Source organism: Eumetopias jubatus, unplaced genomic scaffold (genome assembly GCF_037043125.1).
Source record: "Eumetopias jubatus isolate StellerSeaLion01/CBP00866 unplaced genomic scaffold, mEumJub1_p1.0 scaffold_2, whole genome shotgun sequence".
Classification (NCBI taxonomy): Eukaryota; Metazoa; Chordata; class Mammalia; order Carnivora; family Otariidae; genus Eumetopias; species Eumetopias jubatus.
The window spans coordinates 201,634,964-201,659,529 of NW_028274808.1; the positions used below are offsets into that span (position 1 = coordinate 201,634,964).

Sequence of the window (24,566 nt, forward strand, 5' to 3'; positions counted from 1 at the left end):
TAGGCTCCCCCGCCCCGTGGCGTTTATAAAAAGCTTCCCTCAAAGTCCCGCCTGAGATGCTCTGGGATCAGAAGTTCACTTAACTCCATCAAAGCTGCATTCCATTCTCCTTAGAGCTGTCCAGTGACATCAGCACATTGAAGGCTCTGGTAAGTCCTGCAACAAGGAAGCTGGTATCACGTGGAGTTGCCTAGTGAACACCTATGGACAGACAGCACACTGAAGGAAAGGCCAAAAATACTGTGTTGTGGCTCCTTCTGGGATTAAGACGGGGCAGGTCACTTGAGAGGCTCCTCTGCCTCACATCCCCATTTGCACCTCCCTCTCTCCGAGTGCCTCCCAGACTTGCCAGTTAGAAGCATCTGCAGCAAGGCTAAGTGACCTGGCCCTTGCTTCCCGTGGAGTCGTGGCCTTGGCAGTTTCGGCCGGTGGTGGTCCAATGATGGCCACTGGCAGGCTGGGACATCTCTCCCTTTGCCTGGCAAGGCCTCAGTGGGCCTGCTTGAGTCCCCCAGTGAAGGCTGGTGAGTGGTGGAGGGAGCGTTTCCCCGGGGGGCTAGCAGCTGAATGCGGGGAAGCACTGAGGGCTGAGCGGAGGGAGCAAGGGGGACTGTAGGAGCCGTCCTAGTGGCAGCCGCGGGGTGTGCAGGATGTGCGGGGGCAGCGGCACACAGCGGCCGTGGCCTCGCACCGTCCCTCTTGGGGTAATGACCCCAGCCTGCAGGGCGCTGGCTTCCTCTTTTCAAATGGGACTTTTAATTCCTGTGTCAAAGGTCAAGTGAGTTGACTCCCTTAAGCATGGAGAAGAAAACTAGGAAACTATGTAAAATAAAAACGTGAGAATGATTATCTCCCTGGAGAACATCGACAGCCTCCCCTCAGTGGGGTCTGTTAGCGACAACTCAGCTTCTTCCTGATAGGGGCAGAGGCCTGCAGCAGGGAGCTGGGTTAACGGCCTGCTGCCAAGTGCCGAGCGCGGGTTCATTTCTGGGAGCCTCGCCCGCGGAGAGCCTGCAGTCCAGGTTCCGTTCACTCTACAAAACTGTAAGCGCTCTAGTTTCTAGGCCGGGTGATGGCTGTGGCCACGGGCCGTGGCAGAAGCGTGTCCCAGGAAGCCCACAGCCTCCCCCAGAGACCTGCAGCGCCTCTGGTCTCACCCGTTCAGGGCCACATTATTCAAGGGCCCTTCCTCCAAAAAACGAAACAAAACATAAAAATCACATTTTATGGTAGCATTGGTCTAAAGACAAATAGATAAGTACTACGTATTAAAACATTTTCTTTGACCTAAAGTTTCACTTTTTCTTTTGACTTCCCTTTGCTCTAAGCTCTGCTTACTCGTCTGTAACACGGGGACAATTCGAATCCCTCCCCCTGGCTAATGCACAGCGCGGGCCTGTGACAGATGGCACTGTGATGACTGGGCTCCCGGCCAGTGTGGGCCGAGCCCCGTGACACAGAGCCATGGCAGGCTGGAACACGCATTCCATCGCGCTGGACAAGACACTTGGCCCAAGTCTGACCCTCCCACACGTGAGCACTGAGACCCAGTGGTGACCTCTGGCCTGCTACTCCACCTCCACAGCTTCGCCCCTGGCTGCAGGAGGGTTTGAAATGATCTCACATCTCATGAAAGACGTTCATGTGGCACAGACGGTACCTCTTCTTCCACTGGAAGCCTTCGGTAACTATCCCAGTAAGGCTGAGAGGGACAGGTGGATAGAACTTGGTCAGTCACAAGCCTTCTGATAAACGCAGAGGTGCCCTGGGTGGCTTGAGGCCCCCTGGGTGGCTTGAGGCCCGGTCACTGGCCCCGGTAGGCCAGGAAAGAAAGCCCAGCTCAGCTCCCCTTCCCTGGCATAAGCGCTCCCAGGTATCTGAGTCCTGCTCCGGCCGGGGTCACAGAGCCACTCATCCTTGGCATACCTGGCTAGTATTGATGGACTCTTGGAGGGCCTAGAAGGACGGCAGTGATGACCTCTGTGGCTTTGCAGGCCTGCCTGTGGGAATGGCCTGAGCACCTGCCCCCATGGCCCTCGTGTGTCCCTGGCTCTGCCCCTGCACCCGCCCTGCAGGGACGACTCTTCCAGTCGGCCCCAGGCTGCATCTCTCCTGCCAGTCTTGGCAACAGCTGGCTTGGCTCCAGAGTCCTAGGACTGGGGGGGCCCCGGGCTGGTGCCTGGGAGCTGCATCCCTGACACCCCCCCTTACCCAACCGCGGGATGCTGGGTGCTTCATGCTCTCACCGCCTTTGGGTGTCTTCCCAAGTGCCATTCCCTTTTCTACCTAAAAATAACCCCCCTCCCCGCTTCCTGCTCTACCCCCAGGTGTCCCGTGCAGTTGGCCAGGGTGGAGCCCCGTCCTCAATCCCGCCCCTGCCCCCGGGCCGAGGTGAGCCCCGGGGCAGGCAGGGAGCGACGCCCCCTATCTGACCCCTCACTACTCCCATGCAAAGCTCAGGGCCTCCAATTGGGGAGCCCGGGGCCACGCAGTCCCTAATGACCTCTCGGGGCCCAGGAGCGCGCATGCGCGGCCTCAGTGCCGCCCCAGTGAGCTTGAGCCGGCAAGGCAGCGTCTGCGGCGGCGACAGGGACCCCCCCCCCCGCCCCCGGAGGTCCGGTCACAGCGGGCCACCGCGCTCAGGAGGGCCGGGAGCCCCGCTCTTCCTGCCCGGGAGGCTCCCTGGACCACCACGGCCCTCGGGCACCGGCGCGCGCGGCCGGCTCCCACAGCCCTGCCCGTCACGCCAGGCACATCTGGAGGGAGACCCGAGAGGGCCAGCGCCCTGCCCAAGGTCACACAGCGGGTCGCAGGCAGGCCGCGGCCGCCCCCTGCCAAGGTCACCGCCCGCGCGCCGGCCGCCCCAGCGTACGGCCCGGGAGTGGGTGCCCTAAACGACCCTTCTCGCCGGCCGTGACCGAGCACCCCCACCCCCTCCACCGCGGGTCACCGCCGCCGTCCGCTTCCGCGGCCCCGTACCGCAACGTCACTTCCCCCGCAAGCCGGCGCGCGCGGTGGGCGGAGCTCCGATCCGGGGGGCGGGGCCAGGCGGCGAACGCGCCGTCCGGTAGCCCGCCGCGGGGGCGCGCTCCCGACAGGGCCGACGGTGGGCGGAGTCGCGGGCGGGACGCCGGGAGGCCGCGCCCACCCACCGGCGCAGGCCCCGCCCCCCGTGCGCGCGGCGCCACTGAGGCGAAGGCTCGGCGCGGGCCGGCTGACGGGCGCGCGGCGGCGGCGGCGGCGGCCGCGGCCAATGAGCGAGGCCGGAGGGGGCGGGGCGCCGGCCGCGGTGGTGTTCCGCCACTGCTGAGGCGCCTGGCTCCTCGCTGGAGGGACACGGCCTGGGCTGGGCCGGCGCCTTCCGCGCTCTGCCCGTCCGGCCGTGGTCGCCGTCGCTCGGCCGTACTCAGGTACGCGGCCCGGCGTCGGCCCGCGAGGCCCCGACCGGGTGCGCGCGCGCCCCCGCGGCCGTGCGCGCGCGTCCCCCGCGCGGGGCCGCGCGTGAACTTGGGCCGGACGGTCCCCGCTGCTGTCAGCGCGCGGAGCTCGGCCCGCGCGGCCCCGCGCTTTCCCACGTTCTCGTCGGCGCCGGGCGCTTTCGCGGCTGGACTCAGAGCGGGGCCGGCGGGGCGCCGAGGGCTCACGACCCGGCGTTGGGTCTCCTGGCCCCGCTGGCTGCAGGGGCTGCGTACGCGGGGGCCCCGGGGGCGGGGCGCGCGGCTGTCGTTCCGTGGCCGCAGCGGGCGGGAAGCCGGCCGGGACCGCCGGCGAAGCCCGGGGAGGCCGGCCTTCCGCCGCGACCGAGGGGCGGCCGGGCGGGCCGGGGCTCGTGGGCTCGAGGGGGTGCACCTTGTCCCGGGGCGCCCACCGCCGACGGACGGCCCCTTCCGACACGGAGAGCGAAGGGTGCAGCGGTCTCCGCGCGCCGGGAGCTTCGGGCGATGGGTTAGTCTGGCCGCAGGAACGGGCTTCCTTGCACGACGCTGAAGTAGATTCTGCTGCTTGCACCAGCCCTGGGGCGCCGCACGGCCTGCAGTGCGTCCCGGAGGGGAGCAGGTCCGCCAAGGGCGGTGACAGCCCCCTGGAAGAGCGGGAAAAAGCTAGGGCTCGTTGGACGCACCGGCCTCTTGTCAAGCTGGGTTCGAGAGCCCGGTTCTTTGGGACGGTCCTACCTGCAGCCTTCCCGTGACTTTCCCTCCTCGGGCACCTCCCGGGTCTGCTGCCCTCGGCCCCTCCTGAGGCCCCGTTGTGCCGCGGGCAGTGGCAGCGCCTTCCCCCGCGGGCCCTGGGCTGCACGGCGGTTCGGGAGCCGGGGCCCTCCGGTGGGCCCTGCGGTCCCTGCTGTGGGGGCAGCGTGCGGTGTCCGTGGAGCCCGGTATTTTCTCGACTTGGTTGGATTTGGTGCCGTAGAAAAGAGAGCAGTTCTGATTGCAAATATAGAGGAAACACCAAAGTTACCGTCACTTTTTTTTTAAGTGGATGTACGGGGACCCTACCTAGTTACACACAGGGAACGGGCAGCTTTTTACCGGGAGGCAAAGGATCCCGGAGAACACACAGCTGTTTTTCACAGGTGCCTTGGGAACATTCGAAACAAACTTTTTAAAGATTATTTTATTTTTGTAAAAGATTTTATTTACTTATTTGAGAGCGAGAGCTCGGGAGAGAGCACGTGCGAGTTGGGGGGAGGGGCAAAAGGAGAGGGAGAAGCAGACTCCCCCCCCCCGCCCCCCCCAGCAGGGAGCCGCACACGGAGCTCCACCCCAGGACTCCGGGATCATGACCGCAGCCGAAGGCAGATGCCCAACCGATAGCCGCCCAGGTGCCCTCAGACTTTTTTTTTTTCTTTTTTTAAAGCAAATTGAAATTTTTCTAGAAACCACTTTGGCTTTTTCTGCAGTAATATTTCTTGAAGGCAAGTTGACTTTCACAGTCTTTTGAGCATCTGCTCTGAGTGGCCGCCATTCTAAGCATGTCCCAGGGACCTGGGCATTTTCACGTGTGTCACGTCATTTGATTCCTCGTGACCTCGTGAAGCGCGTGGTTCTTTTCTGTTTTCGGTGCGGGAAGGTGGGCCCAGGGAGGTGCGGTCCCCTGCTTGGGAGAGCCCAGTGAGGCTGAACCCGGTCTTGCTTCCAGTCCAGCAGAGCCCGCCTTATGTCTGTCCTCTCAGAATGAAGTTACTGGCTGCAGTTTTTGTTCAGTGGGGTACAGTTCCCACATAGCAGTCGAGGGAACAGTGATAGTGTATTTTAAGATGCGAGTTTCTTCTTTGTTGACTTGCAGAGGTATCACCTCAGACGAGGTTTCTGTGCGCCTTTAGATGTATTGATTTATTAGAGAGAGAGCGCGCGCGCGCGTGCACATGCGGGGGGAGGGGCAGAAGGAGAGGGAGAGAGAATCCCAAGCAGACTCTGTGCTGAGCGCAAAGCCCAACGCCGGGCTCAGTGTCACGACCCTGAGATCCTGACCTGAGCCGAAACCCAGAGTCTGACGCTCAACAGACTGAGTGCCCCCAGGCGCCCCTTCTGTGCACCCTTAAATTCCACGTGTGGCTGTCCAAACCCTCTAATTGTAGGTGTTAATGTTAGCACGATGTTGGTTCATTGGGACGGATGACATTTGTCTTTTTGTTTTGAAGTCTTTTCAAAAAAGATGTCCAGTGTCTCAATAGCGCCAGCACAGGGCTTTGCCTTAGGCTTTTCCAGGAACCGCTGAAGACAGGACCTATGTGTGTGCCCTGTTAAAGAAGGTACGGAACCCCTCAAATGGAGTTGTACCCCAGGTTCCACCAAATGAAAATAGTTGAGTGATTTTGGGGGTCTGCAGTAGCTCCCCCTGCGTGCCTCATCCCTGGAGTGTGAGTGTGAGCATGTGGCCCCTTTCCCTCTGTGGGATGCAGGAGTGATACCAAGGCCTGGCTCCAGCAGCATGGGAGGCAAGTTTGGCTCCGTTTGGCTCTGTTAGGTGTCACTTATTTACTTGCTTGGCAGCATTAGCAAAGCCTCCACAATTGGTGGCTTCAAACAACAGTAAACCACTTATTATTGCTCCTGGTGTCAGGGGCCCAGAATTCTCAACCAGCTGGTCTGGCGGTCTTTGTCGGGGGTGGGGGGGGGTGGGGGGGTGGGGGGGGAGGGCAGGTCTTGTGCCGGTTGGGTGGGTGGGGCCTGGGCTGGAGCGCCTCCTTGCGGGCATCCTCACTCCGCCTCTGGTACCTGGGAAGGCTGAGTGGCAGGGCCCCCCCAGGCTCTAGGTCTCTCCGAGCGCAGTGACTTTGGGGCGTGTCCTGCAAGAGAACCAGGCCTTTGTAGGGCCTCTCCCACTAGAGTCTTGGAAGTCACTGTTCAAGGGGTAGTAGAAGCTGGCCTTGTTACGGGAGCCGTGCCAAAGAATCTGCAGTCATGTGCTCAGACCAGCACATTACTGAGGGCTGGTTAATAGCTAATGTCCAGCCAGACCAGGTTGTTGCCCAGTGCTCCCTGAGACCTGGACCCGGGTCTCCTGTGTGAGCAGCGTGGTCGTGAGTCTACACGGTGCTCCTTGAGTCTGGAACGCACTTGGTCTAACAGTGTTGGTGGGCTTGCTTGCTGTTGTTTTCCATGAAAACCACCCTGGGTACCTGATGGTTCTGGGCTGGGAAACGGGCCTGGCTCTGGCCTTTCACTCCTGGGGATGCTTTCTGTGACTGGGGACCCTTGTTGACCATGTGCTCTGGGGCAGGCTCTGGGCACAGCAGACTGAATGGGTACTTGCAGCTGTTCTCACATTTTGTGCTCCAGAACCCAGCATGGAGTCGCTGAGGTAGCTGGTCCAGGGCCCAGGTTTGAGCTCAGGGGTCCAGGCCAGCCAGGCCTCTGCCTGGGACTCAAGAAGGCAGAGAGGATGCGTACCGAGCCGGCTTGATCCACACACTAGGCTCCTGTAGCTCTGGCACCTGGTCGTCCATGCAAGTTCCTTGGTTTATTTATTTTATGTATATTGTTAAAGATTTTATTTATTTATGTATTTGAAGAAGGGGGGGAGAGAGAGTGTGCACGAGTGGGGGGAGGGGCAGAGGGAGAGAATCTCAAGGTGACTCCCCACTGAGCACAGAGCCCAACTTAGGGTTTGATCCCATGGCCCTGAGGTCATAACCTGAGCCAAAACCAAGAACTGGAAGCTCCTCCGACTGAGCCCCCAGGCACCGCACAGGTTCCTTTATTCTGCAAGCCTCTGTGTGGGACAACCTGCTGCTGGGGGCCCTGGGGGCTCAGTCCCGTCAGTGCCCCTGCCCTGAGGCCGTGTGCGTGGAGGGCCCCTCTCAGCCTGAGCGGAAGGCCAAGATGACGGGCACAGAAGAAGCTCCCAGCCTGAAAGCAGAGACCAGAGCAGGCCGAGAGGACCGAGGGCGCAGAGGTGGTCTAGTGCAGGGCCCGGAGAAGCTGGGGTTGTGTAGCCACAGAGGCGAGGGAGTCGCCGGGGGCCTGCACCAGCAGCATGCTCCTGCAGCTCGCAAATGCACAGGTCCCCAGCGGGCAGACACCGAGGGGTTTTGAGATAAAGCGTGTCCCTGGAAGGCTTGGAACATGAGGTTGGGGGCCACTCCTGGAAGCGGATCAGCAGCAGATGGGCTGAGACTGAATGTGAGGGAGGGCCAGCCCAGGCCTGGGGCGTCAGACAACCCGCCGCTCCAGAAACAGACCGGGGACGCGGGCAGGCGGCTCTGCATGGGGATGCCAGCAAATCCCGTTAGGAAGACCCCGCCCCCAGTGCCCCTACCATTTTCCTGACCCCTGACACGGGGAGAAAGAAGACCCTGAGAGCCCCCAGGCATCCAGGGAGGAGGGACAGGGTGTGGGCGCCCCACCCGCCCAAGCACCCTGCTCTGGAAGCTGCCAGACCGGTGCAGTCCTCGGCTCAGCTGGGCCTGCCCCCCACACCTGAGTGGAGGCTGGGGGTCCGGAAGGGCCAAAGGGTGTCCCCACATCTCGCACCGAACTAAGCTTGTTTGTCGACTTTTATCCTTCTTTTGGGGAGGAGTTTGTATCGGGCAGAGACTTTGTGAGTGAGAAAAGGCGGGTGATTAACTTTGGGGAACAGACTCCACCGTGTGGCTCAGCCGGGAGTGCTATTTATAGGGACATGATAAGGTCCATGGTGGCTCCATGGAGGGTTCGTACAGCCATTTTGAGAGGTTTGGAGGTAGAAGGTGGGGAGTCTCCAAACCTCACTGTGTTGGTTAGGGGAGGAGGGCATCCCGTGCCCAGCCGGCGGGGCAGGGGTGGTCACAGAGGACTGCTTGGTGTGCAAGAGCTGCAGGAGGTGTCTGGTCACTTGTGCTCCCAGAGGTGCCCGTGAGCCCAGACACGGTCTCTGTCAGTCCTCGTGGTGGCTCGCGTGGGGTGGAGCTGCCATCCCCCACCCTTCACCTCTCTGTCCCTGGGGCCGGCGTTCTCTCACCTGGCCCCTGGCTTCTGGCCTGCCCATGTCTAGCCTTGGTGCCCAGAGTCCTGGCTTTGCCCCCTGCCCGCCCCCACAGGTCTCCTGGCACCTCCCGCTCAGCCTCAGTCTTGGCTTCCTTCTCTCAGCGCCCCCCACACCTGCTGGCTGCTACTTGCTCTTCACACCTGCCCCCAGTTGCCTTTGTTTGTCTCTTGCCTTCCCCAAGGGCAGCACATTCCCTCAGGGCCAGGACAGTGTCCTGAGCGGCTCCGTCCCCGGCTCTTCTGCTGACCATGACGTTCCATCCTGATGGTTGGATCTCTCATACAGGGAGCTGGCTTGGCATTGTGGATTGAATTGTGTCCCCCCAAAAGATAGGTTCCACAGGACCTGTGCATGGGACCTTATTTGGAAGTAGGTCTTTGCAGATGTAATTAAGATGTAAATTAAGATGAGGCCATACTGCTTTAGGGTGGACTCCAATCCAATCACTGGTGCCCTTAAAAGAAGAAATGCCGAGATACAAGACAGACAGGGAGACGGCCGTGGGAACTCGGCTGTGGGAACTCGGCTGTGGGAGAACATGTGGCGCGAGTGCAAGCCCAGGGCACCAGGGATCACTGGCTATGACCAGGAGCTGGGAGAGAGGCAGGGGACCCGTATCCTGTGGGGCCCCCAAAAGAGCCAACTCTGCCCGCATCTCGACTTCCCACTTCTGGCCTCCGGTTCCCGGCAGCCCCGGGAAGCTACTACACTTAGATTTCAGTGCATATCCAGTGGTACCCCAAGCCACGGCTTTGCCTTTGTGGTTTCAGTCGCTCACGGTCAGTGCAGTCCAGAAGTTGGTGATCCTCCCTCTGACGTGTGGTCAGAAGGTCCACGGTAGCCTGATGCTAGGTCACAAGGCCCATGTCACTCCCCTCCTTCATCTCATGTGGGCGACTTTATTAGTTCTTATTTTTAAAATTTTTTAGAGAGTGGGGGGAGGGATAGAGACACTCAAGCAAACTCCCCGCTGAGCAGGGAGCCCCACACGGCTGGATCTCACGACCCTGAGATCACGACCTGAGCCGAAACTAAAAGTCAACTGCTCAACCAGCTGAGCCCCTGGGTGCCCCTCATGATAAAATGTGGGCACTGTATCCTCTCCATCGTCACAAGAAGAAGGGTGAGTACAGGACATGAGAGAGAGAGAGAGAGACAACTTTTATCACAGTGTACCGTTACACTCGTTCTGGTTTATTGTTATTGTTAATAATCTTTTGCTGTGCCAACTTATAAATTAAACTTCATCACAGGTACGTATGCATGGGAGAAAACAGTACAGATATCCCTTGAACAACACAGGGTTTAGGGGTGTCGAAAATCCACGTAGAACCTAGGAACCCCCCAAAACTTAACCTGCCTTACCAATGACGTAAACAGTTCCTCAACACCCATTTTGTGTCTTATATGTGTTCTATGCTGTATCCTTGCAGTCGAGTAAGCTGGAGAAAAGGAAATGCTATTGAGATCGTAAGGAAGAGACATTTCTAGTGTTCTCCTATATTTATGGAAAAAAAGCCCCACTTTGAGCCTGCGCAGTTCAGACCGTGTTGTTCGGGGTTGACAGCATCTGTAGGGTTCGGGACCGTCTGTAGTTTCAGGCGTTTCGGGGGGCCTGCCATATGAACACGTGATGTCATGCATTTCTTCTTGGAGGAAATGAAATTGTTGCATGCCTGGCACTCCTTCCCCATCTTCGTGGTTCTTCTGGAAGATGCCATCAGCCGCCTGGTGCAGTCCCTTCCACATGGTGGTCTTTCCGCTCTTTTCTTACCGCAGGTGCGCCCTGCACCACACCGTGGCCCTCCACTCGCCAAGGTCACACTGGCCGGCCCTTGCATTCGGACACCACGCACTTTATTTTGTTCTTTTGAACCTCTGTTGTGAGTTATAATGGAGTGTGGCGTGCCACGTGTGATGTCACCGTGCCCCGTGCAGGCCGCGGCCCGCGCCCCCGTCTGCCAGATGCTCAGCCCGAGTTGGACAGTCTGGGGATCGTGTGCTGGGCGGTGCTGGTGTCCGGTCCGCGGGGCTTGTTCAGATTGCGGTGCGTGTGCCCTGGAGCCCGCTCTCTGACCGGGTCAGGAGTTGGGGGAGGTTGTCACGTCTCCTCTGTCCCCTCCGGGCTGGCCCGCGCCCCACTCCCGTGTTTCGTGCCCCTGACACCGTGGGAGAACCCTGACCAGTTCCTTCGTGCGCTTCACCTCGCGTGGCTTTGTCGGACATTTCCCCAGTCCGGGCACAGCCCCCGGGTGCAGGCGGCTGCTGCATCCTGTCCACACGCCACAGGCTGTCAGCTATCCTGGGACCCACCTGCTGCGCTGCTGGGGCTGCCGTCTGCCAGTCTCCCCGCACACGAGGCCAGTTCCCGCCCTGTCATCAGCGAGTATCTCGTAGGGAGATGCTTGCACACCGTGTGAGGGTCACCCACCAGTGTGGCGTTCGTGGATGACTCTTGCCTGCACCAGCATGGGGTGTTTGTCACACGCTGACTTAAGGACAGAATCCGTCATTCCGTCTGCACTCCTTGGTCTGCACTCTGCCTGAGGGACGAGCTTCCCTCCCCTACTTTACCGAACTTTGCCAGCTAAAATTTACATCAGTACAGACTCGTGGGTTCTTGTTTATTCTGTGGAGTGGAACCCTCACCTCCTGGGAGCCCTGGCCCCATTCTCTGTACATGTCCTGGCGTTCTGCATCTCGTCCGCGCCCCAGCCCTGGAAACCAGCTGTCTCTCCGAGGGGTGTGTGGCCTCGTTTCCCAGTGAAATGCTGGTCATGTTGTAGTTTCCTCAAGTTTTGCTGTGGCTGCTGTAGTCTTTCCAGGGTCGTGCGTGCCGTGTGCCGCTAGGAGGGTCTGACAGGAGGGTGGGAGAGTCCTCGAGTGTTGGGCGTGGCAGGCACAGGAGGCAGAGGACAGGGCCTTGGCCGTGGTGGGTGGGTGTGATTGCAGCAGAGCTGGTCAGGCTGGAGGGGCCCTGGTAATGCCTGTGTCCTGTGAGGGAGGTTCTAAGTTGGAGCTCAGGGAGAATTTGTGGGGAGAAGCAGTGAGAACCAGGCCAGGTTGCAGGCTTGGTGGGTCCTGCCCAGGTGACCATGGGTGAGTGGTGCAGGCATATGGGGATGCGGCTGGCTGGCTCTGATTTGGCTCCCCGGTCCTATACGCACTTAAGTAGGGCCACTCCCAGAGCACAGAGACGCTCCCCTGGGGAACCGATGGGTGCTGGCCTGGGCTTCGGGGTCCCCGGCTGTGCTGGGGCAGGTGGCCATCCCTGGCTAGGACGGTGGGAGCCCAGGAGAGCTGCTGGTGAACAGCGCGGACAGTGAGTGCTTCTCCTGGCCTGGAATAAGCCCGAGTGTGCACAGTGCCTTTGGTTGGGATGAGCTCATGAATTCCAGGGCCCTTGGTAAGCCTGTCCACATGCTCTGCCGAAGGGAGAGCCCCGTGCCGTCCCTCGGCTGCCTTGACAGGTGCCCGAGTGCAGAGCGGTGGTGGGCTGTCTCTGCTCTGCTTCCCACGCTTGCTGGGACGCCTCCTTCCCCCACTCCGTAAAAGGCTGGCTTGGGGCATGCTGTTTTATTTATTTATTTTTTAATTTACATTATTTTATTTTTTAATTAATTACTATTTTTTAAATTAACATATAACGTATTATTTGTTTCAGGGGTACAGGTCTGTGATTCAACAGTCTTACACAATTCACAGCGCCCACCATAGCACATACCCTCCCCAATGTCTATCACCCAGCCACCCCTCCCTCCCACCCCCCACCACTCCAGCAACCCTCAGTTGAGATTAAGAGTCTCTCTTTTTTAAATTTAATTTTTAATTTTTTAAAAAGATTTTATTTATTTAAATGACAGAGAGAGACGCAGCAAGAGAGAGAACACAAGCAGGGGGAGCGGGAGAGGGAGAAGCAGGCTTCCCGCTGAGCAGGGAGCCCGATGCGGGGCTGGATCCCAGGACCCTGGGATCATGACCTGAGCTGAAGGCAGACGCCTAACGACCGAGCCACCCAGGTGCCCCTGGAGTCTCTTATGGTTTGTCTCCCTCTCTGGTTTCATCTTTTTTCATTTTTCCTCTCTTCCCCTATAATTCTCTGTTTTGTTTCTTAAATTCCACATATTAGTGAGATCATATCATTGTCTTTCTCTGATTGACTTATTTCACTCAGCATAACACCCTCCAGTTCCATCCACATTGTTGCAAATGGTAAGATTTCATTATTTTGGTGGCTGTAACATTCCATTGTATATATGGACCACATCTTCTTTATCCATTCATCTGTCGATGGACATCTTGGCTCTTTCCACAGTTTGGCTATTGTGGACATTGCTGCTATAAACATCGGGGTGCACGTACCCCTTCGGATCCCTACATTTGTATCTTTGGGGTAAATACCCAGTAGTGAAATTGCTGGGTCATAGGGTAGCTCTATTTTCAACTTTTTGAGGAACCTCCGTACTGTTTTCCAGAGTGGCTGCACCAGCTTGCATCCCCACCAACAGTGTAGGAGGGTTCCCCTTTCTCCGCAGCCTCACCAACATCTGTTGTTTCCTGACTTGTTAATTTTAGCCATTCTGACTGGTGTGAGGTGGGATCTCATTGGGCACTGTCAGGGCAGTGTTCACTCCTGTGGAGAGTGCACGTGTGCGTGTGCAGGGGCCCCGGAGGGTGTGAGTCTTGCTGGCCTCTGGCAGCGTCTGTAAAAAGGCTTTCTGCTGGGGTCTGCCGGTGCATTCTGCCGGCACTTTCCGTAAAGCTGTGTGCTCCTTGCAGTCCTGGCCGTGATGGGGGCTGCCAGCTCCGTGTGGAGGTGTTCCTCGTGCAGACATCCTAAGGGACGCTGCCCCAGGACGTGACTCAGTGGGTTTGGGGTGGGGCCTCTGCCTTGTGAATGGTCTGCTGGGCCTGAGGAGGCCTCTGGGAAGGGGGGCCTCAAGGCCTGCTGCAGGTTAGGGGCCCGAACTCGACATTCTGGAGGGTCTGTCACTGCTCTCATTTTTTAATTTCTGAGAAATCTTTTCATTTTTCTTTAAATACTTCTTTTTTTTTTTAAGATTTTATTTATTTATTTGAGAGAGAGTGAGAGCAGGGGAGCACAAGCGGGGTGAGGGACAGAGGGAGAAGCAGACTCCATGCTGAGCAGGGAGAACGACATGGGACTCGATCCCAGGACCCTGGAATTATGACCTGAGCCGAAGGCAGATGCTTAACGACTGAGCCACCCAGGCTCCCCTAAATACTTCTTTTTAAGGAAATTCTGATCTTATTTTGTGGACCGGGCGCCTTCTCCATCTGAGGGCAGGACCGATGCTGTTTCCTCTGGGTGGCTGGGGCCCTCCTGTCTGGTCGGCGCTCTCCATGGCTTCCGAGGCAGGTGGCCCTACTCGTGCTCGGCAGCGGGCCGCTAAGAAGGTGGCAGCCAGGGATGGCGGGTGGGTGGTGGGCTACACGGGGGCTCAGGGCCCTCCCCTTGCTGGTGTCTGTGGGCAGCCAGGTCCCAGGTGCAGCGTGAGTGCCCACTCCTGGGAATGGAGGGCCTGCGCCCCCACTGAGCTGCCCCTGCAACCCCGCACCCGGGGGCCTGGGGCCAGGCTCTGCACCCCTGCGCCTCGCACGCAGGGCCAGCTGGACCGACTGGGGGAGGGGTGTGTAACGCTGTAAGGGGACAGTGGTGCATGAGGGTTCAGTAATTCTCAACCAGCTGTTCCTCGGGTGTAGGATGTGGCTTCCTGCCACTGTCCAGCTTCCCCATGTCTCTTCTGTCTGCTCTGCCCACTGCGGGGAAGGGGTGGGGTGGCCTTTTCTGCTGCTTCCCCCGGGGCTTTGGGAGGACTGGATCTCAGGTGTGCACTTAACCTGCTGTCCTTCCACAAGAATGCCACTTCTAGTACAGTTTCCAGGGGAGCTCATACGGTAGTTGTAAAGCAGGAGGGTTTTCATCAGGCGGAGGTAACAAATATTCTCCACACAAAATACTCAGCATAGAACAGGAACACTGACCCAGTGGTTCTGCGTGTAATCACTTCTTTCTCTTTCCCACAAACACAGATGCAGAGTTCTGAAGAGTCCTTGGAAATGGATCACTCATCTGTAAAGCGGAAATCCACCTTGAGGGTCAGCTCTGACCCAGCAGCGACCCAGGCCTCCTGAAGCCTGCTGTTCTGAACCCCCGTGCCCATCGGTACAGACTTGAGGACACGGGTCCCTGACCATGGTCACACTCATCACTGAGAAGCTGCAGAACCAGAGCCTGGATGACCTTGTCCGCAAGAGCTACGATGCTGGCCCGGTAAGCTGGCCGCGGCGGTAACACCCAGGGCCCTGTCCCCCGCCAAGGCTCTGGGGGAGACTGCCCAAGCTGTCTAGATGGTGTGTGGCCAAGGTCTGAGGGGGCGTGGTGGGAGGAGGGCTGGAGGGGTCTGTGTCCCGGGGCCGTGTTGTGCACGTGCAGCCCCCACATCTCCTCAGCGTCCTGATGATGGGTTTCTCGTTAAAAAAACACCAGCTTTTAATGAATGTCCAGCCGACTCCTAGAAGTATGCCAATCCTAAGTGTGCAGCATGCAGATCTTCATACCTGTTAAACGTGTCTCTGAGCGAGCAGCGCCCGTCCCCACCCTGATGCCCCTCATGCTGACACTAGCCCTTCTGACAACCTCAGTCTTGAGTGGTCTCCACAGCTTTGTCACTTGGGTTTGAAGTTTGCGTAGGTGGAGCCGTTTTTCCAGGATCGTATTAACATGACTTTCAGGACTGTCCTGGTTCGACTGTAGGTCTGGACGGAGGTGGCCGAGTGTGCAGCCCCACATGGTGCTTGGAGGCCTCCTGAGCGGCCTCACTGATGCTGGGCGCCCAGAGCAGTGTTGGTGCAGCCCGGCTGCGAGTTAGGCCTCCCAGAGGCGGCGGGAAGCTGTGATTCCAGGCCTTTGACGGTGGGCTCATGGTCCACCGTCACAGCGGCTGGTTTTGAGGTTCTGAGGCTCAGCGCTACAGACGGAGTGCCAGGGACGGGAGGTGGGCCCGTGTCTGCAGCCCAGGGGGGTCAGGGGTGCTGAGGGGTTTTTGTGGGGCGCTGCTGTCTGGCCTCGAGCTCGGAGTCCTGATGGGATTCCAGCGGCCACCATGCACGTGTTCCCATGTTCGCTTGTGCTCAAGTGTGGAAACTGCTTCCGGGAGACTAAGCAAAACCGGGGCTGTAGCGGAGCATGCACGGCCACAGATGGCCACATGCCCGTCAGAAGGTGTGCCCGGGAGCTGGTGGCCAGGTGCTGTGTGGCTTTGCTGGGGAGACGGGCCAAGGATCGGGCCTGCCGGGCCCTTGCAGAGGAGCAGACATGGCTGATCCTAGCACGTTTGGGGAATGGAACACGTCGCCTCTCTGACAGAGAGAAGGACCGTTGTGAGCACCCCGCACAGGAGGAGAGGGGCACGGTCAGCCCGCCCTCCCTCCCCCTCTGCGGGCCCCGCCCGCGGGCTCCGTGTTCCTTGTCCCGTTCTGTTGCCGCTGGGGGTGATTTGTTTGTTTCACTAAGACTCGTGTTTTTGAGAAGATGGCCTGTTAACATGGTAGGTTTTTCTTCCTGAAGTGGGAGAACAGACCTTTCCTGTCCCCAAATCTACATCTTGAATTTTACGAGGAGCCATTTTGCTGTTGGAAGCAGAGTTCTGGTGCGTGTGGTGGAGCCAGCTGTGTCCTGGGGGGCGGGGGGGCACCGCGGGGTCGGGGCGCGTGCTGTGGGTCAGCGGGGGCCCACACGAAGGTGTTCATTTAGACAGACTACCCTGGCAAGACAAATCCTACCTATGATTCTTCCCATTGTGATGCAAATAGATTTACTTTGTGTGAATTTACAACGTAATGTTTGGAAGAGAATTCCCTCATTACCGGTAGGCATTTTGCCGACTTCCTGGGGAGGCTTGTTCTTGCATCTGCACGGTTTCTGCTGCATGACTGCAGACGCTTTGTTTATAGAAACCTGCTGTTTCTATGTTCACTTTTAAAAATGAGGTGTAATTTACAGGCAACGGAAGGCACAAATGGCCCTCTCTTTTTGAGCAAGAAGCCTCTGTCGTCTCTGTCACCCATTTGATGTTGGGCTTTTAGTTTATGTGGCTTTCCAATGTCACTTTATAGTAAGGATGGTGTGGTCAGCTCTGCAGAGGGAACTTGGAATCTGTGTCCCTGGGGGTCAGCGGTTTACCTGTGAGCCAGTGCCCCGACGCTACCTGCACGTGTCTCAGCACACGCTACTCATAACGTTCACTGAAAGGAGTCGGTAGTTAAAAAGCCAATTTGTTGTATAAGAATAGAAATTGAAGTTTTCGAAGGTGACTGACGTTAGTATTTTCATGGCAAAATCTGAACATAGGTTGGAGTCGAGCGTTAGAGACCTTGAGGTCAGCACTGTCAGCCCCTGTCCCTTGTTCCGTCTGTGCCTTCAGCCACGCCCCTCCTGCGGCTGTCTTAGAGCGAGTTCTAGATGGTTTTCCTCGGAGTATTTCCGTATACGTCTCTACAGATGTCTTCTCAGGTGTCCCCTGTCCCGGGTGTGTTGCGCAGACTGCCCTGTGCCCTGTGTGGCGGCCTCTAGTTCCATGTGGCTTTTCAAATAGAAATTAAAGTTAATTAGAATTAAACGTAACGAACAATGCTATTTTTCATTTGCACTGGACACACGTCAGGTGCCCCCGTGTTTGGTGTGGCCAGTGGCCGCCCTAGTAGGCAGTGCAGACGGCTGCCCCTCATCCCAGGAAGTTCTAGACTGGGCGTGGTCAGACCCCGCTGGATAGACTGCGTTCTGTCTGCCGTTTGTCTGTCAGTGGACATTTGGGTTGCTTCTACTTGTCCGCTGTTTTCAGTGCTGCTGCTCCAAGTGTTTGTGTGCAGGTTTCTGATTGGACAGACGTCTTCATTTCTCTTAGTGTTCGTCCGGCAGTGGGACCTGTGGGTCGTACTGTAACTCCATTTAACCTTCCGAGACACCGAGCTCTTCTCTGCACGGCTGCACCGTCATACAGCCCGCCAGGCGGGGGGCCCTGAGCTCTCCACTTCCTCCTCAACACCTGCAGTTGTCCCTCTTTTGGAGTCTCGCCACCCAGGAGGTGCGGTCTCCTTGTGCTTTGAGCTGTGCGTCCCTCCCGACTGGTGACGTCAAGCGCTTTTCTCGTGCCTGCTGGCCGTCGTTGAATCTTCTTTGAAGAAATAGGTCTTCAAGTCCTTTGCCCATTGAAAATGTGAGTTTTCTGTCTTTTTATTTTTGAGTTGTTAGAATTCTTTGTATAGTCTGATCCCTAATTGGATATGTGATTTGAAAAAACGTTTTTCTATTCTGTGGGTGTTTTTCTTAATAGTGTTCTTTGAAGCACAAAAGCTTTTATTTTATCGAAGTCCAGCCGATCTCTTTTTCCTTTTGTCACCTGTGCTTTTAGTGTCATATCTAAGAACCTTGGCCGAGTCCTAGGTCGTGAAGATTTATTCTTACATTTTCTCTAAAAGTTTTATAGTTTTAGCTCTTACATTTGGGTCTTTGATCCCTTTTGAGCTACTTTTAGTGTGTGGTGTGAGGTAGGGGCCCAACTTCATTCTTCTGTGTGTGGACCCCAGTTGACCCAGCACACCATGTGTTGAAGACTCTTCCTTCCCCTTGAGTGGTCTTTGGCACCCTTGTCAAAAGTTTACATTTTTAAAAACAAAGCCTTTGAAACCTAGTGTGTACATTACACATGCAGCAGATCTCAATTTGGACACCAATTTTCATTATAGAAATATTTGATCTGTATTTAGATTTCATGAAATTTATAGTTGAAAAAGTAGATTTCACATACTCCAGTTGTTCTAAGCACACTGAAAAGTTTTCCAAAAAATTGAATTATTAGTTTTAAAACTAAAATTCAAGATAGTTAAATGTAAATAAAATTGGAAATCACTAAACATTTGGTGCCTTTGTCTCTCTAGCTGTGTGCTGCTCCGGTCACTCATGAATCCCTCCCCGAGTACTGTCACTTGCTGCGTGGTCAGGCACAGGTGGTGGGAGCGGGAGGCCCAACAGGGACATCTCATCCAGTCCTGAGGGGTTAATCCCTTTTGAGGGTCTCTGCCCTGTCAGCCAGAGAGCTGACATTTGTCTCAAGGGTCAGTGTCCCCTGTGTACCATTGCTCAGTCAGCCCAGGTGTGGGGAGTGCTCTGTGCGCCTGGCCATGCTGTGCTTAGTGCCTCTTCGTGGATGTGCCAGTAGACCCTGTGTCCTCTCTGTCCTCTCCCCGTTCAGTGGGGCTGGCTCCTTCATTTTATGGTCCTTTTTCTCTGGCCTCAGGTACATTCCCACTTCCTTCTGATCACCGGGGTGAGGTCGGCTCTTCCTGCATTGCCTCTGTGAGGCTCGGGGGACATAGGCTGGTCTAACTGTGACCAAAAAGGCCTAGAAGCACATGAGGTGTGTCCGGTTCCCACTGCCCCTTCCCCTGCCCAGACAGGACGGTGAGTGCCTTGAGAAATTAGGCCGTGTCTTCCGGCTTCTGGTATTTTCCATAGCTGGTGCACTGGTTCGTGTCGGCGAACGCTGGCTGCCCCAGTGAGTGTGGGCGGGCGACCTGGGGCAGCTCTGTCCGGGGGCACGTTCTGTGGTGACGGGAATGCTCCCCGCTGTCCAAGTATGTGGCTCCTTAAAGCATGTGGTTATTGGGCCCTGAAATGTGGCTGGGGCGATGGGGAGCTGAATTTGTATTTTATATAATTGAAGTTTAAATTTCCGTAACTGCTGACCGTTGTGTGGGGCAGCATAGATAGAGAGCGAACTCAGTGACCTGAGTGTCAGCCGTCCCTCACGTGGACCCTCTGTGGCCACACCGCGTTCCCTCCAACCAAGCTCTCCTGTCTCCGTGATTTGTCATTTCAAGGATGATCTGTGCGAAGTCCATGACCTTTGGGGAGGGGCCTTTTTTGCTCCTCATGATGCCCTGGAGAGGCATCCGGGTCGTTTCGTGGTTTAGCGGAGTAGTTGCATTCGCGTAAGGGTGTACCATTCACCCGCTGAAGGCTTGTTGCAGTTCTTTTTTTTTTTTTTTTTAAGATTTTTAAAAAAATTTTATTTATTTGACAGAGAGAGGGAACACAAGCAGGGGGAGTGGGAGAGGGAGAAGCAGGCTTCCCGTGGAGCATGGAGCCCGATGTGGGGCTTGATCCCAGGACCCTTGACCTGAACCGAAGGCAGACGCTTAATGACTGAGCCGCCCAGGCGCCCCAAGGCTTGTTGCAGTTCTGATAAAAATCCCAGTACCCTACAGTTCTCAAGTGAGCTGTAGCTTCTCTGGTTCGTTTGTTTACAACCTGAGGCCGTGGCATCACCATGCGCTGCCCTTCCCGAGGGGCTTGTGTTCTCCTGGGAAGATAGACAAAGCCAGCCCTGGGACGGCAGGTGCGGGCTGTGTGGAGCTGCAGGGGTGGCAGAGAGGAGAGGAGGTGTGGCGGGGGCTGTGTACTGCAGAGGAGGGGGGGTCTTGGGGTCTCAGGGGAGGAGGATGTGCAGGCAGGTGGGTGGGCAAGGAGTCACTGCACGCAGCCCGGCCCGCCGCCCGGCCCGCCGAAATGCCGGCAGGATCCAACAGAACTTGTTGCGGTGGTTCAGCGAACGTGGGAGTGGCTCCAGGTGTCGGGGGGAGCGTGGGTTCTCTGCAGGCAGGCAGCCCGGGGAGCCCCTAGCCCGTGCTGGTGGGCGGTGGAACCGGAAGGCAGTGTGGGGGTGTTGAGAGTTGACATAGGGCGGCCAGGGCTGGACCCTCGGTGGGCGGCAGGCCCATGGGAGCAGGTGCCTGGGCTTCTGTTCTCGTGAGGGCGGGCCCAGAGCAGGTCAGGGTAGCAGGCGCACTCCACTGCGCTGTGGTGGGGGGCGCTGAGGAGGAGGGTCGTGAGCTGGGGGTGCACTGGGGGCGGACGGTCAGGAGGTTCAGTATCACTCGCTGTGGTGTGGGCTGTCGGCGTGCCGTTGTGTCCAGCTATGCAGGTACAGGCTTGGATGGTGAGGAGTCTGGCTTTTAAAAACCTTTTGTTGAAAATACGCTTTTTTAGTGAGGTAGACTTTGCACACAGTGGAATGTGCAGGTTGGGTTTGATGAGTTCGGTTGGATGAGTTTTGCGGGTGGTGCACACTGGGAACGCTGTCACCACCCAGACAGGTTCTGGCCTTCTCAGGGCCCCACGTGGCCTGTCCTGGCTTGTCCCAGAAGCGCGGCAGCTTGTACTTTGGAGTCTGGCTTCTTTCCCTGGCGGGAACTCAGGAGGGACTCATCAGGTCCGTGGTGGTTGGCGCTTCCTTCCTTCCTTTCCTCTGCGGGGCGGTCTCTGTCTTCCTTCCATGGACGTTTGGGCTCTTCCCAGGCTCTGGCTGCTGAGCCTAACGCTGCTGAGCGCGTGCGGTCTCCTGTGGCCGGCTCTCCCAGCAGTGCCCTGGCCTGCACCTTGGCCCGGCCACTGGGCACGCCTGGTGCCGTGTCCCCCAGGCTCTGACCACTTTCCCCGGATGACGAGGGAGATTGCACCTCTTGTTCTGCCCAGTGGCCAATTGTGAGTGACTTAAGGTCTTTGGCCATTTTTCTGTTGGATCGTGTGCCTTTTTTTTTTACTGATCTGTGGGAAGTCGTTGGTACATCCTGCTATGAGTCTTTTTTGACTTGAAAATATTTCGCAAATATTTTCTCCTATCTTACGGTTTGCCTTGTCGCGGGTGACTTTCAGTGAACAGAAATTCTATTTTCAACATAGACGGAAGCACCCGTGTAAGTTAGTGTGTTTTTATATCTCACTTAAGAAATCTTTGCTACCCTGAGTCTTGAAGTTATTCTCCTGTTTTCTTCTAGAAGCATCTGTTTTACTTTAGCTTGAAGACTGCACTCTCCCTGGAGCTGAGTCTTGTGTGTGGGATGAGACCAGGCCAAGAGTGGGTTTTCTTTTTTTTTTGCACGGATGTGTGGTTGACCCAGTGCCCTTTCTGGAAACGGCTGCCCTTTGTCCACCATCAGTCGGTTGATTTCGTTACTCTCGCATAGCCCAGGAGCCGCCCTGCCTGTGTGTCCCACCCTCACTCCAGCCCCAGGTGGGGAGACCGAGGCTTACACAGAGGAGCCGGCCTGCCCCCAACAAGGTTGCTCAGGGGAGTGGACTGCAGGCCGCGTGCTGCACGGGCCGTCCCTGGGCTCGGGTATGGTGGGGCCGGGCCGGCCTCGGTGCCAGCCTGTGGTCTTAGCGCCCCCCGGTATCGCAGGGCGTGTTCAGGGGCGGCCTCGTCTGGTCAGGGCTCCTCAGCACGAGGCAGGCTGTACAGTCCTGTTCTGGATGTGGAGGCCCACAATGCTGCAGCTTCCCACAGAGAGGCCCAGGGCTAGCCCTGATCCGCTCCCCAGCACAGGCGCTGTCCACAAAACCCACGTCCCCGGCTCTGCCACGCGGCCGCTGTGTGCCTGCACGCTGAGCTGTGACCTGGGCCTCCCGTGTGGGAGCTGCTGGAGCCTCTCCTTGGTGGACGATGCTTCTGTTCAGGTTTCCTGCTGTGGGGACGGCAGCCCTGGGAAGGTGCTTGTGCCTGGGCTCACCTGGGGGACAGGGGCTGGCCAACCCGGCCCGGAGTGGGGGGCATGGGGGTTGGGGGCACTGGGAGGGCCTGGGGGGCACTGTAGGGGTGCTGGGGGCACTGGGAGGGCCTGGGGGGCACTGTAGGGGTGCTGGGGGCACTGGGAGGGCCTGGGGGGGTTTGGGGTTGCTGGTGGAGGTGGGAAGGCAGAGACAATTGAACAGCGACGGCTCCCGGACCCCACAGGATGGTTCTGTGTCCCCACAGCACCGGGGGCTTGCCCCAGAGACCCAGCTGGATGATGGCACCCCTGGGGCTGGGTGGGGGGAGCCTGCAGAAGCAGACAGACACAGGCGAGCAGCACCCCCTCAGGCGCCGTGGGGGCAGATCACAGCTGAGACCCCGAGCAGCCCTCAGGGGGCCTGGCCAGGGGCCGGTCCGTGCGGGAGAGGGCCTGAGTGGGGAGGCCGTGAGGGCAGCCTGGCTGGCTGCGGGAGGGCTGCCTGGGCAGGAGCACACGGTGGTGCGCACGTGGCTTTCGATTCCTTTCCCTCAGCTGTGTGTTGTTCGGCCTTTAAGAATCTTGATTAAGTGGCGCCTGGGTGGCTCAGTCATTGGGCATCTGCCTTCGGCTTAGGCCGTGATCCCGGGGTCCTGGGATCGAGCCCCTGCATCCGGCTCCCTGCTCTGCGGGAAGCCTGCTTCTCCCTCTGCCACTCCCCCTGCTTGTGCTCCCTCTCTCGCTGTGTCTCTCTCTGTCAAATACATAAATAAAATCTTTAAAAAAAAAAAAGAATCTTGATTAAGAAAAGGGTGTATGCTGGGGTCCATGCTTTTCCTTTTCATTGCCAAAAAATGCAGCGTTGGGGAAAAACAGCACTGACCCATAGGGATGAGATCATTGCGTTACCTGACTTCATGCTGTTGTGAGTTCTGTGTCCATGTCCACGGTGTTCATACTGGTTTTTCTTGTCATTTACAGCGTTCTGCTGGGACACTGAGCAACAGGGGTCATTTGTTCCCTTTTGAGAGCAACGGTAAGTGTTTGAAGCCCTGACCCATCCTCCAGAGCTGCTGTGGCCATGGGCCGGGGACGGTGCGTGGAGCGTGCGGATGTGGACCTGGAGGGTGATGCCCAGCCTGCTGGGCTGGCGGTCAGGGCGTGGCCCGGCCTCTGCCTCCAGTGTGGCAGGTGCCGGGCCGCTGGGCCCTCCCGGAGAGGTGCTGGCTGTGTGAGGTCGAGGCCCGCCCTGTGGGGCCCCGTGGCCACTGAAGGGAGAGCAGGGCAGGGTCGGGCGCGGCACGGGGTCCGTGCGTAGCTCCTGTGTGGCCCACCCTGGACTATCAGTGCGCGTTGGGACTTGGCCCCCACCACCTGAAAGGCCCCTCCAAGTGCGTGTGTGCGTGCAGAGCCTGTCACCCTCCACTCCTGGTAACCTTGGCTCTGGATGACAGGCTGTGGTGAAGCATGTTAGCTGGGGTCTGACTCGAGTGCAGGTCCTCTCTCTGCCGGCCCTGGGCACCACGGCTGTAGGGTGGCACTCAGAAGCCATTGGCAGGGGCGCTGTGTTAGGTGGCTCTCCAGACTAGCGAAATGAAGGTTATTTTTACCAAATTCTTTTGTGAACGGATGGAGGTAGGAAGTGTGAGCCCAGCACTGGGCCCTAGGCACTGTGTCCTCAGTGGGAGTCCACCCTGCACATGGGGCCAGTCCTCAACAGGGATTCCCAGGGGGTCTGACCCTGCCTCTTTGCTGCCCAGGGTCACCCCAGGGCCTTTGCTCATGCCTTTCCCCACAGCGGTCCTCTTCCCTTGGGGTCCCACTGCCTCCATGCCCAGTTTCCCAACTGGTAGTGAATGCTGAGTGGCCGGAGTCATGGGGTTGCTGAGCGGACTCTCAGCCGGGTCAGTGGGAGTTAGGGTTTCATGGTGCACCTTGCTTCCACACTAGGAGTCCCTGGAGACCCACTCACCTGGCTCTGCCCTCAGCCCCCAGTGCAGCAAAGCTCATGATGGCGGCCCCGTTGGGTGCATTCGGGGTCTGGGCACCCAAGGGGTGTGTGGAGGAAGAGGGCTGGAGCGGGCTGCTCCCGGGGCATTGCCGGCAGAGGGAGCCCCTGGTGCTTGCATGGTGTGCACTCACATGTGGGTCTGCGGGAGTGCATGCTGACCCCGGATTCTCAGTGTCTCGTGTGAGACTCCCAGGAGCCACATGACGTGAGGAAGTGGAGGCTGGGGGTGGGGGTACTGGCCCTCTGCACAGTCCCTGCCTGCTTTGTGCTGTGGCTGTGCCTCCAATTTCGCGAAACAGGGCTGCCTCCCGGAGAGGAGGCGAGGGGCACCGTGGCTTGTGTGCTAAAGGGGCACCAGCCGCCTGGAAGCAGCCTGGTGGGCGGGGGTCTTGCAGGTGAGGTCGCACACCTGGAGGAGGCCTGGGCCATGGACAGAGAAGTGGGTAACGCAGGGCAAGTCTTTCCATGAACCGGAAAGGAGAGTGGTGTGCTCCGGTCATCTTCAGGGAGTGGGTAG

General features: G+C 58.0%; 1 protein-coding gene across 5 annotated transcripts in view; it reads left to right on the forward strand.

The window, feature by feature from the left end:
• Positions 1 to 3,276: 3,276 nt before the first annotated feature.
• The window catches only part of FAM53A (family with sequence similarity 53 member A), a 31,493-nt gene continuing 10,203 nt past the window's right edge, over positions 3,277 to 24,566 (forward strand). For 2 of the 5 annotated variants that reach the window (XM_028089354.1, XM_028089373.1), the window contains exons 1-3: positions 3,277 to 3,410; positions 14,524 to 14,764; positions 23,020 to 23,074. In XM_028089354.1, coding sequence (XP_027945155.1) covers positions 14,687 to 14,764; positions 23,020 to 23,074 — 133 coding nt within the window. In that variant the 5' untranslated portion in view covers positions 3,277 to 3,410; positions 14,524 to 14,686. Of the gene's footprint in view, positions 3,411 to 3,609; positions 3,689 to 3,863; positions 3,946 to 12,306; positions 12,510 to 14,523; positions 14,765 to 23,019; positions 23,075 to 24,566 lie in introns of those variants that run through there. The other 3 variants (XM_028089362.1, XM_028089358.1, XM_088021272.1) reach the window with 3 other exon arrangements.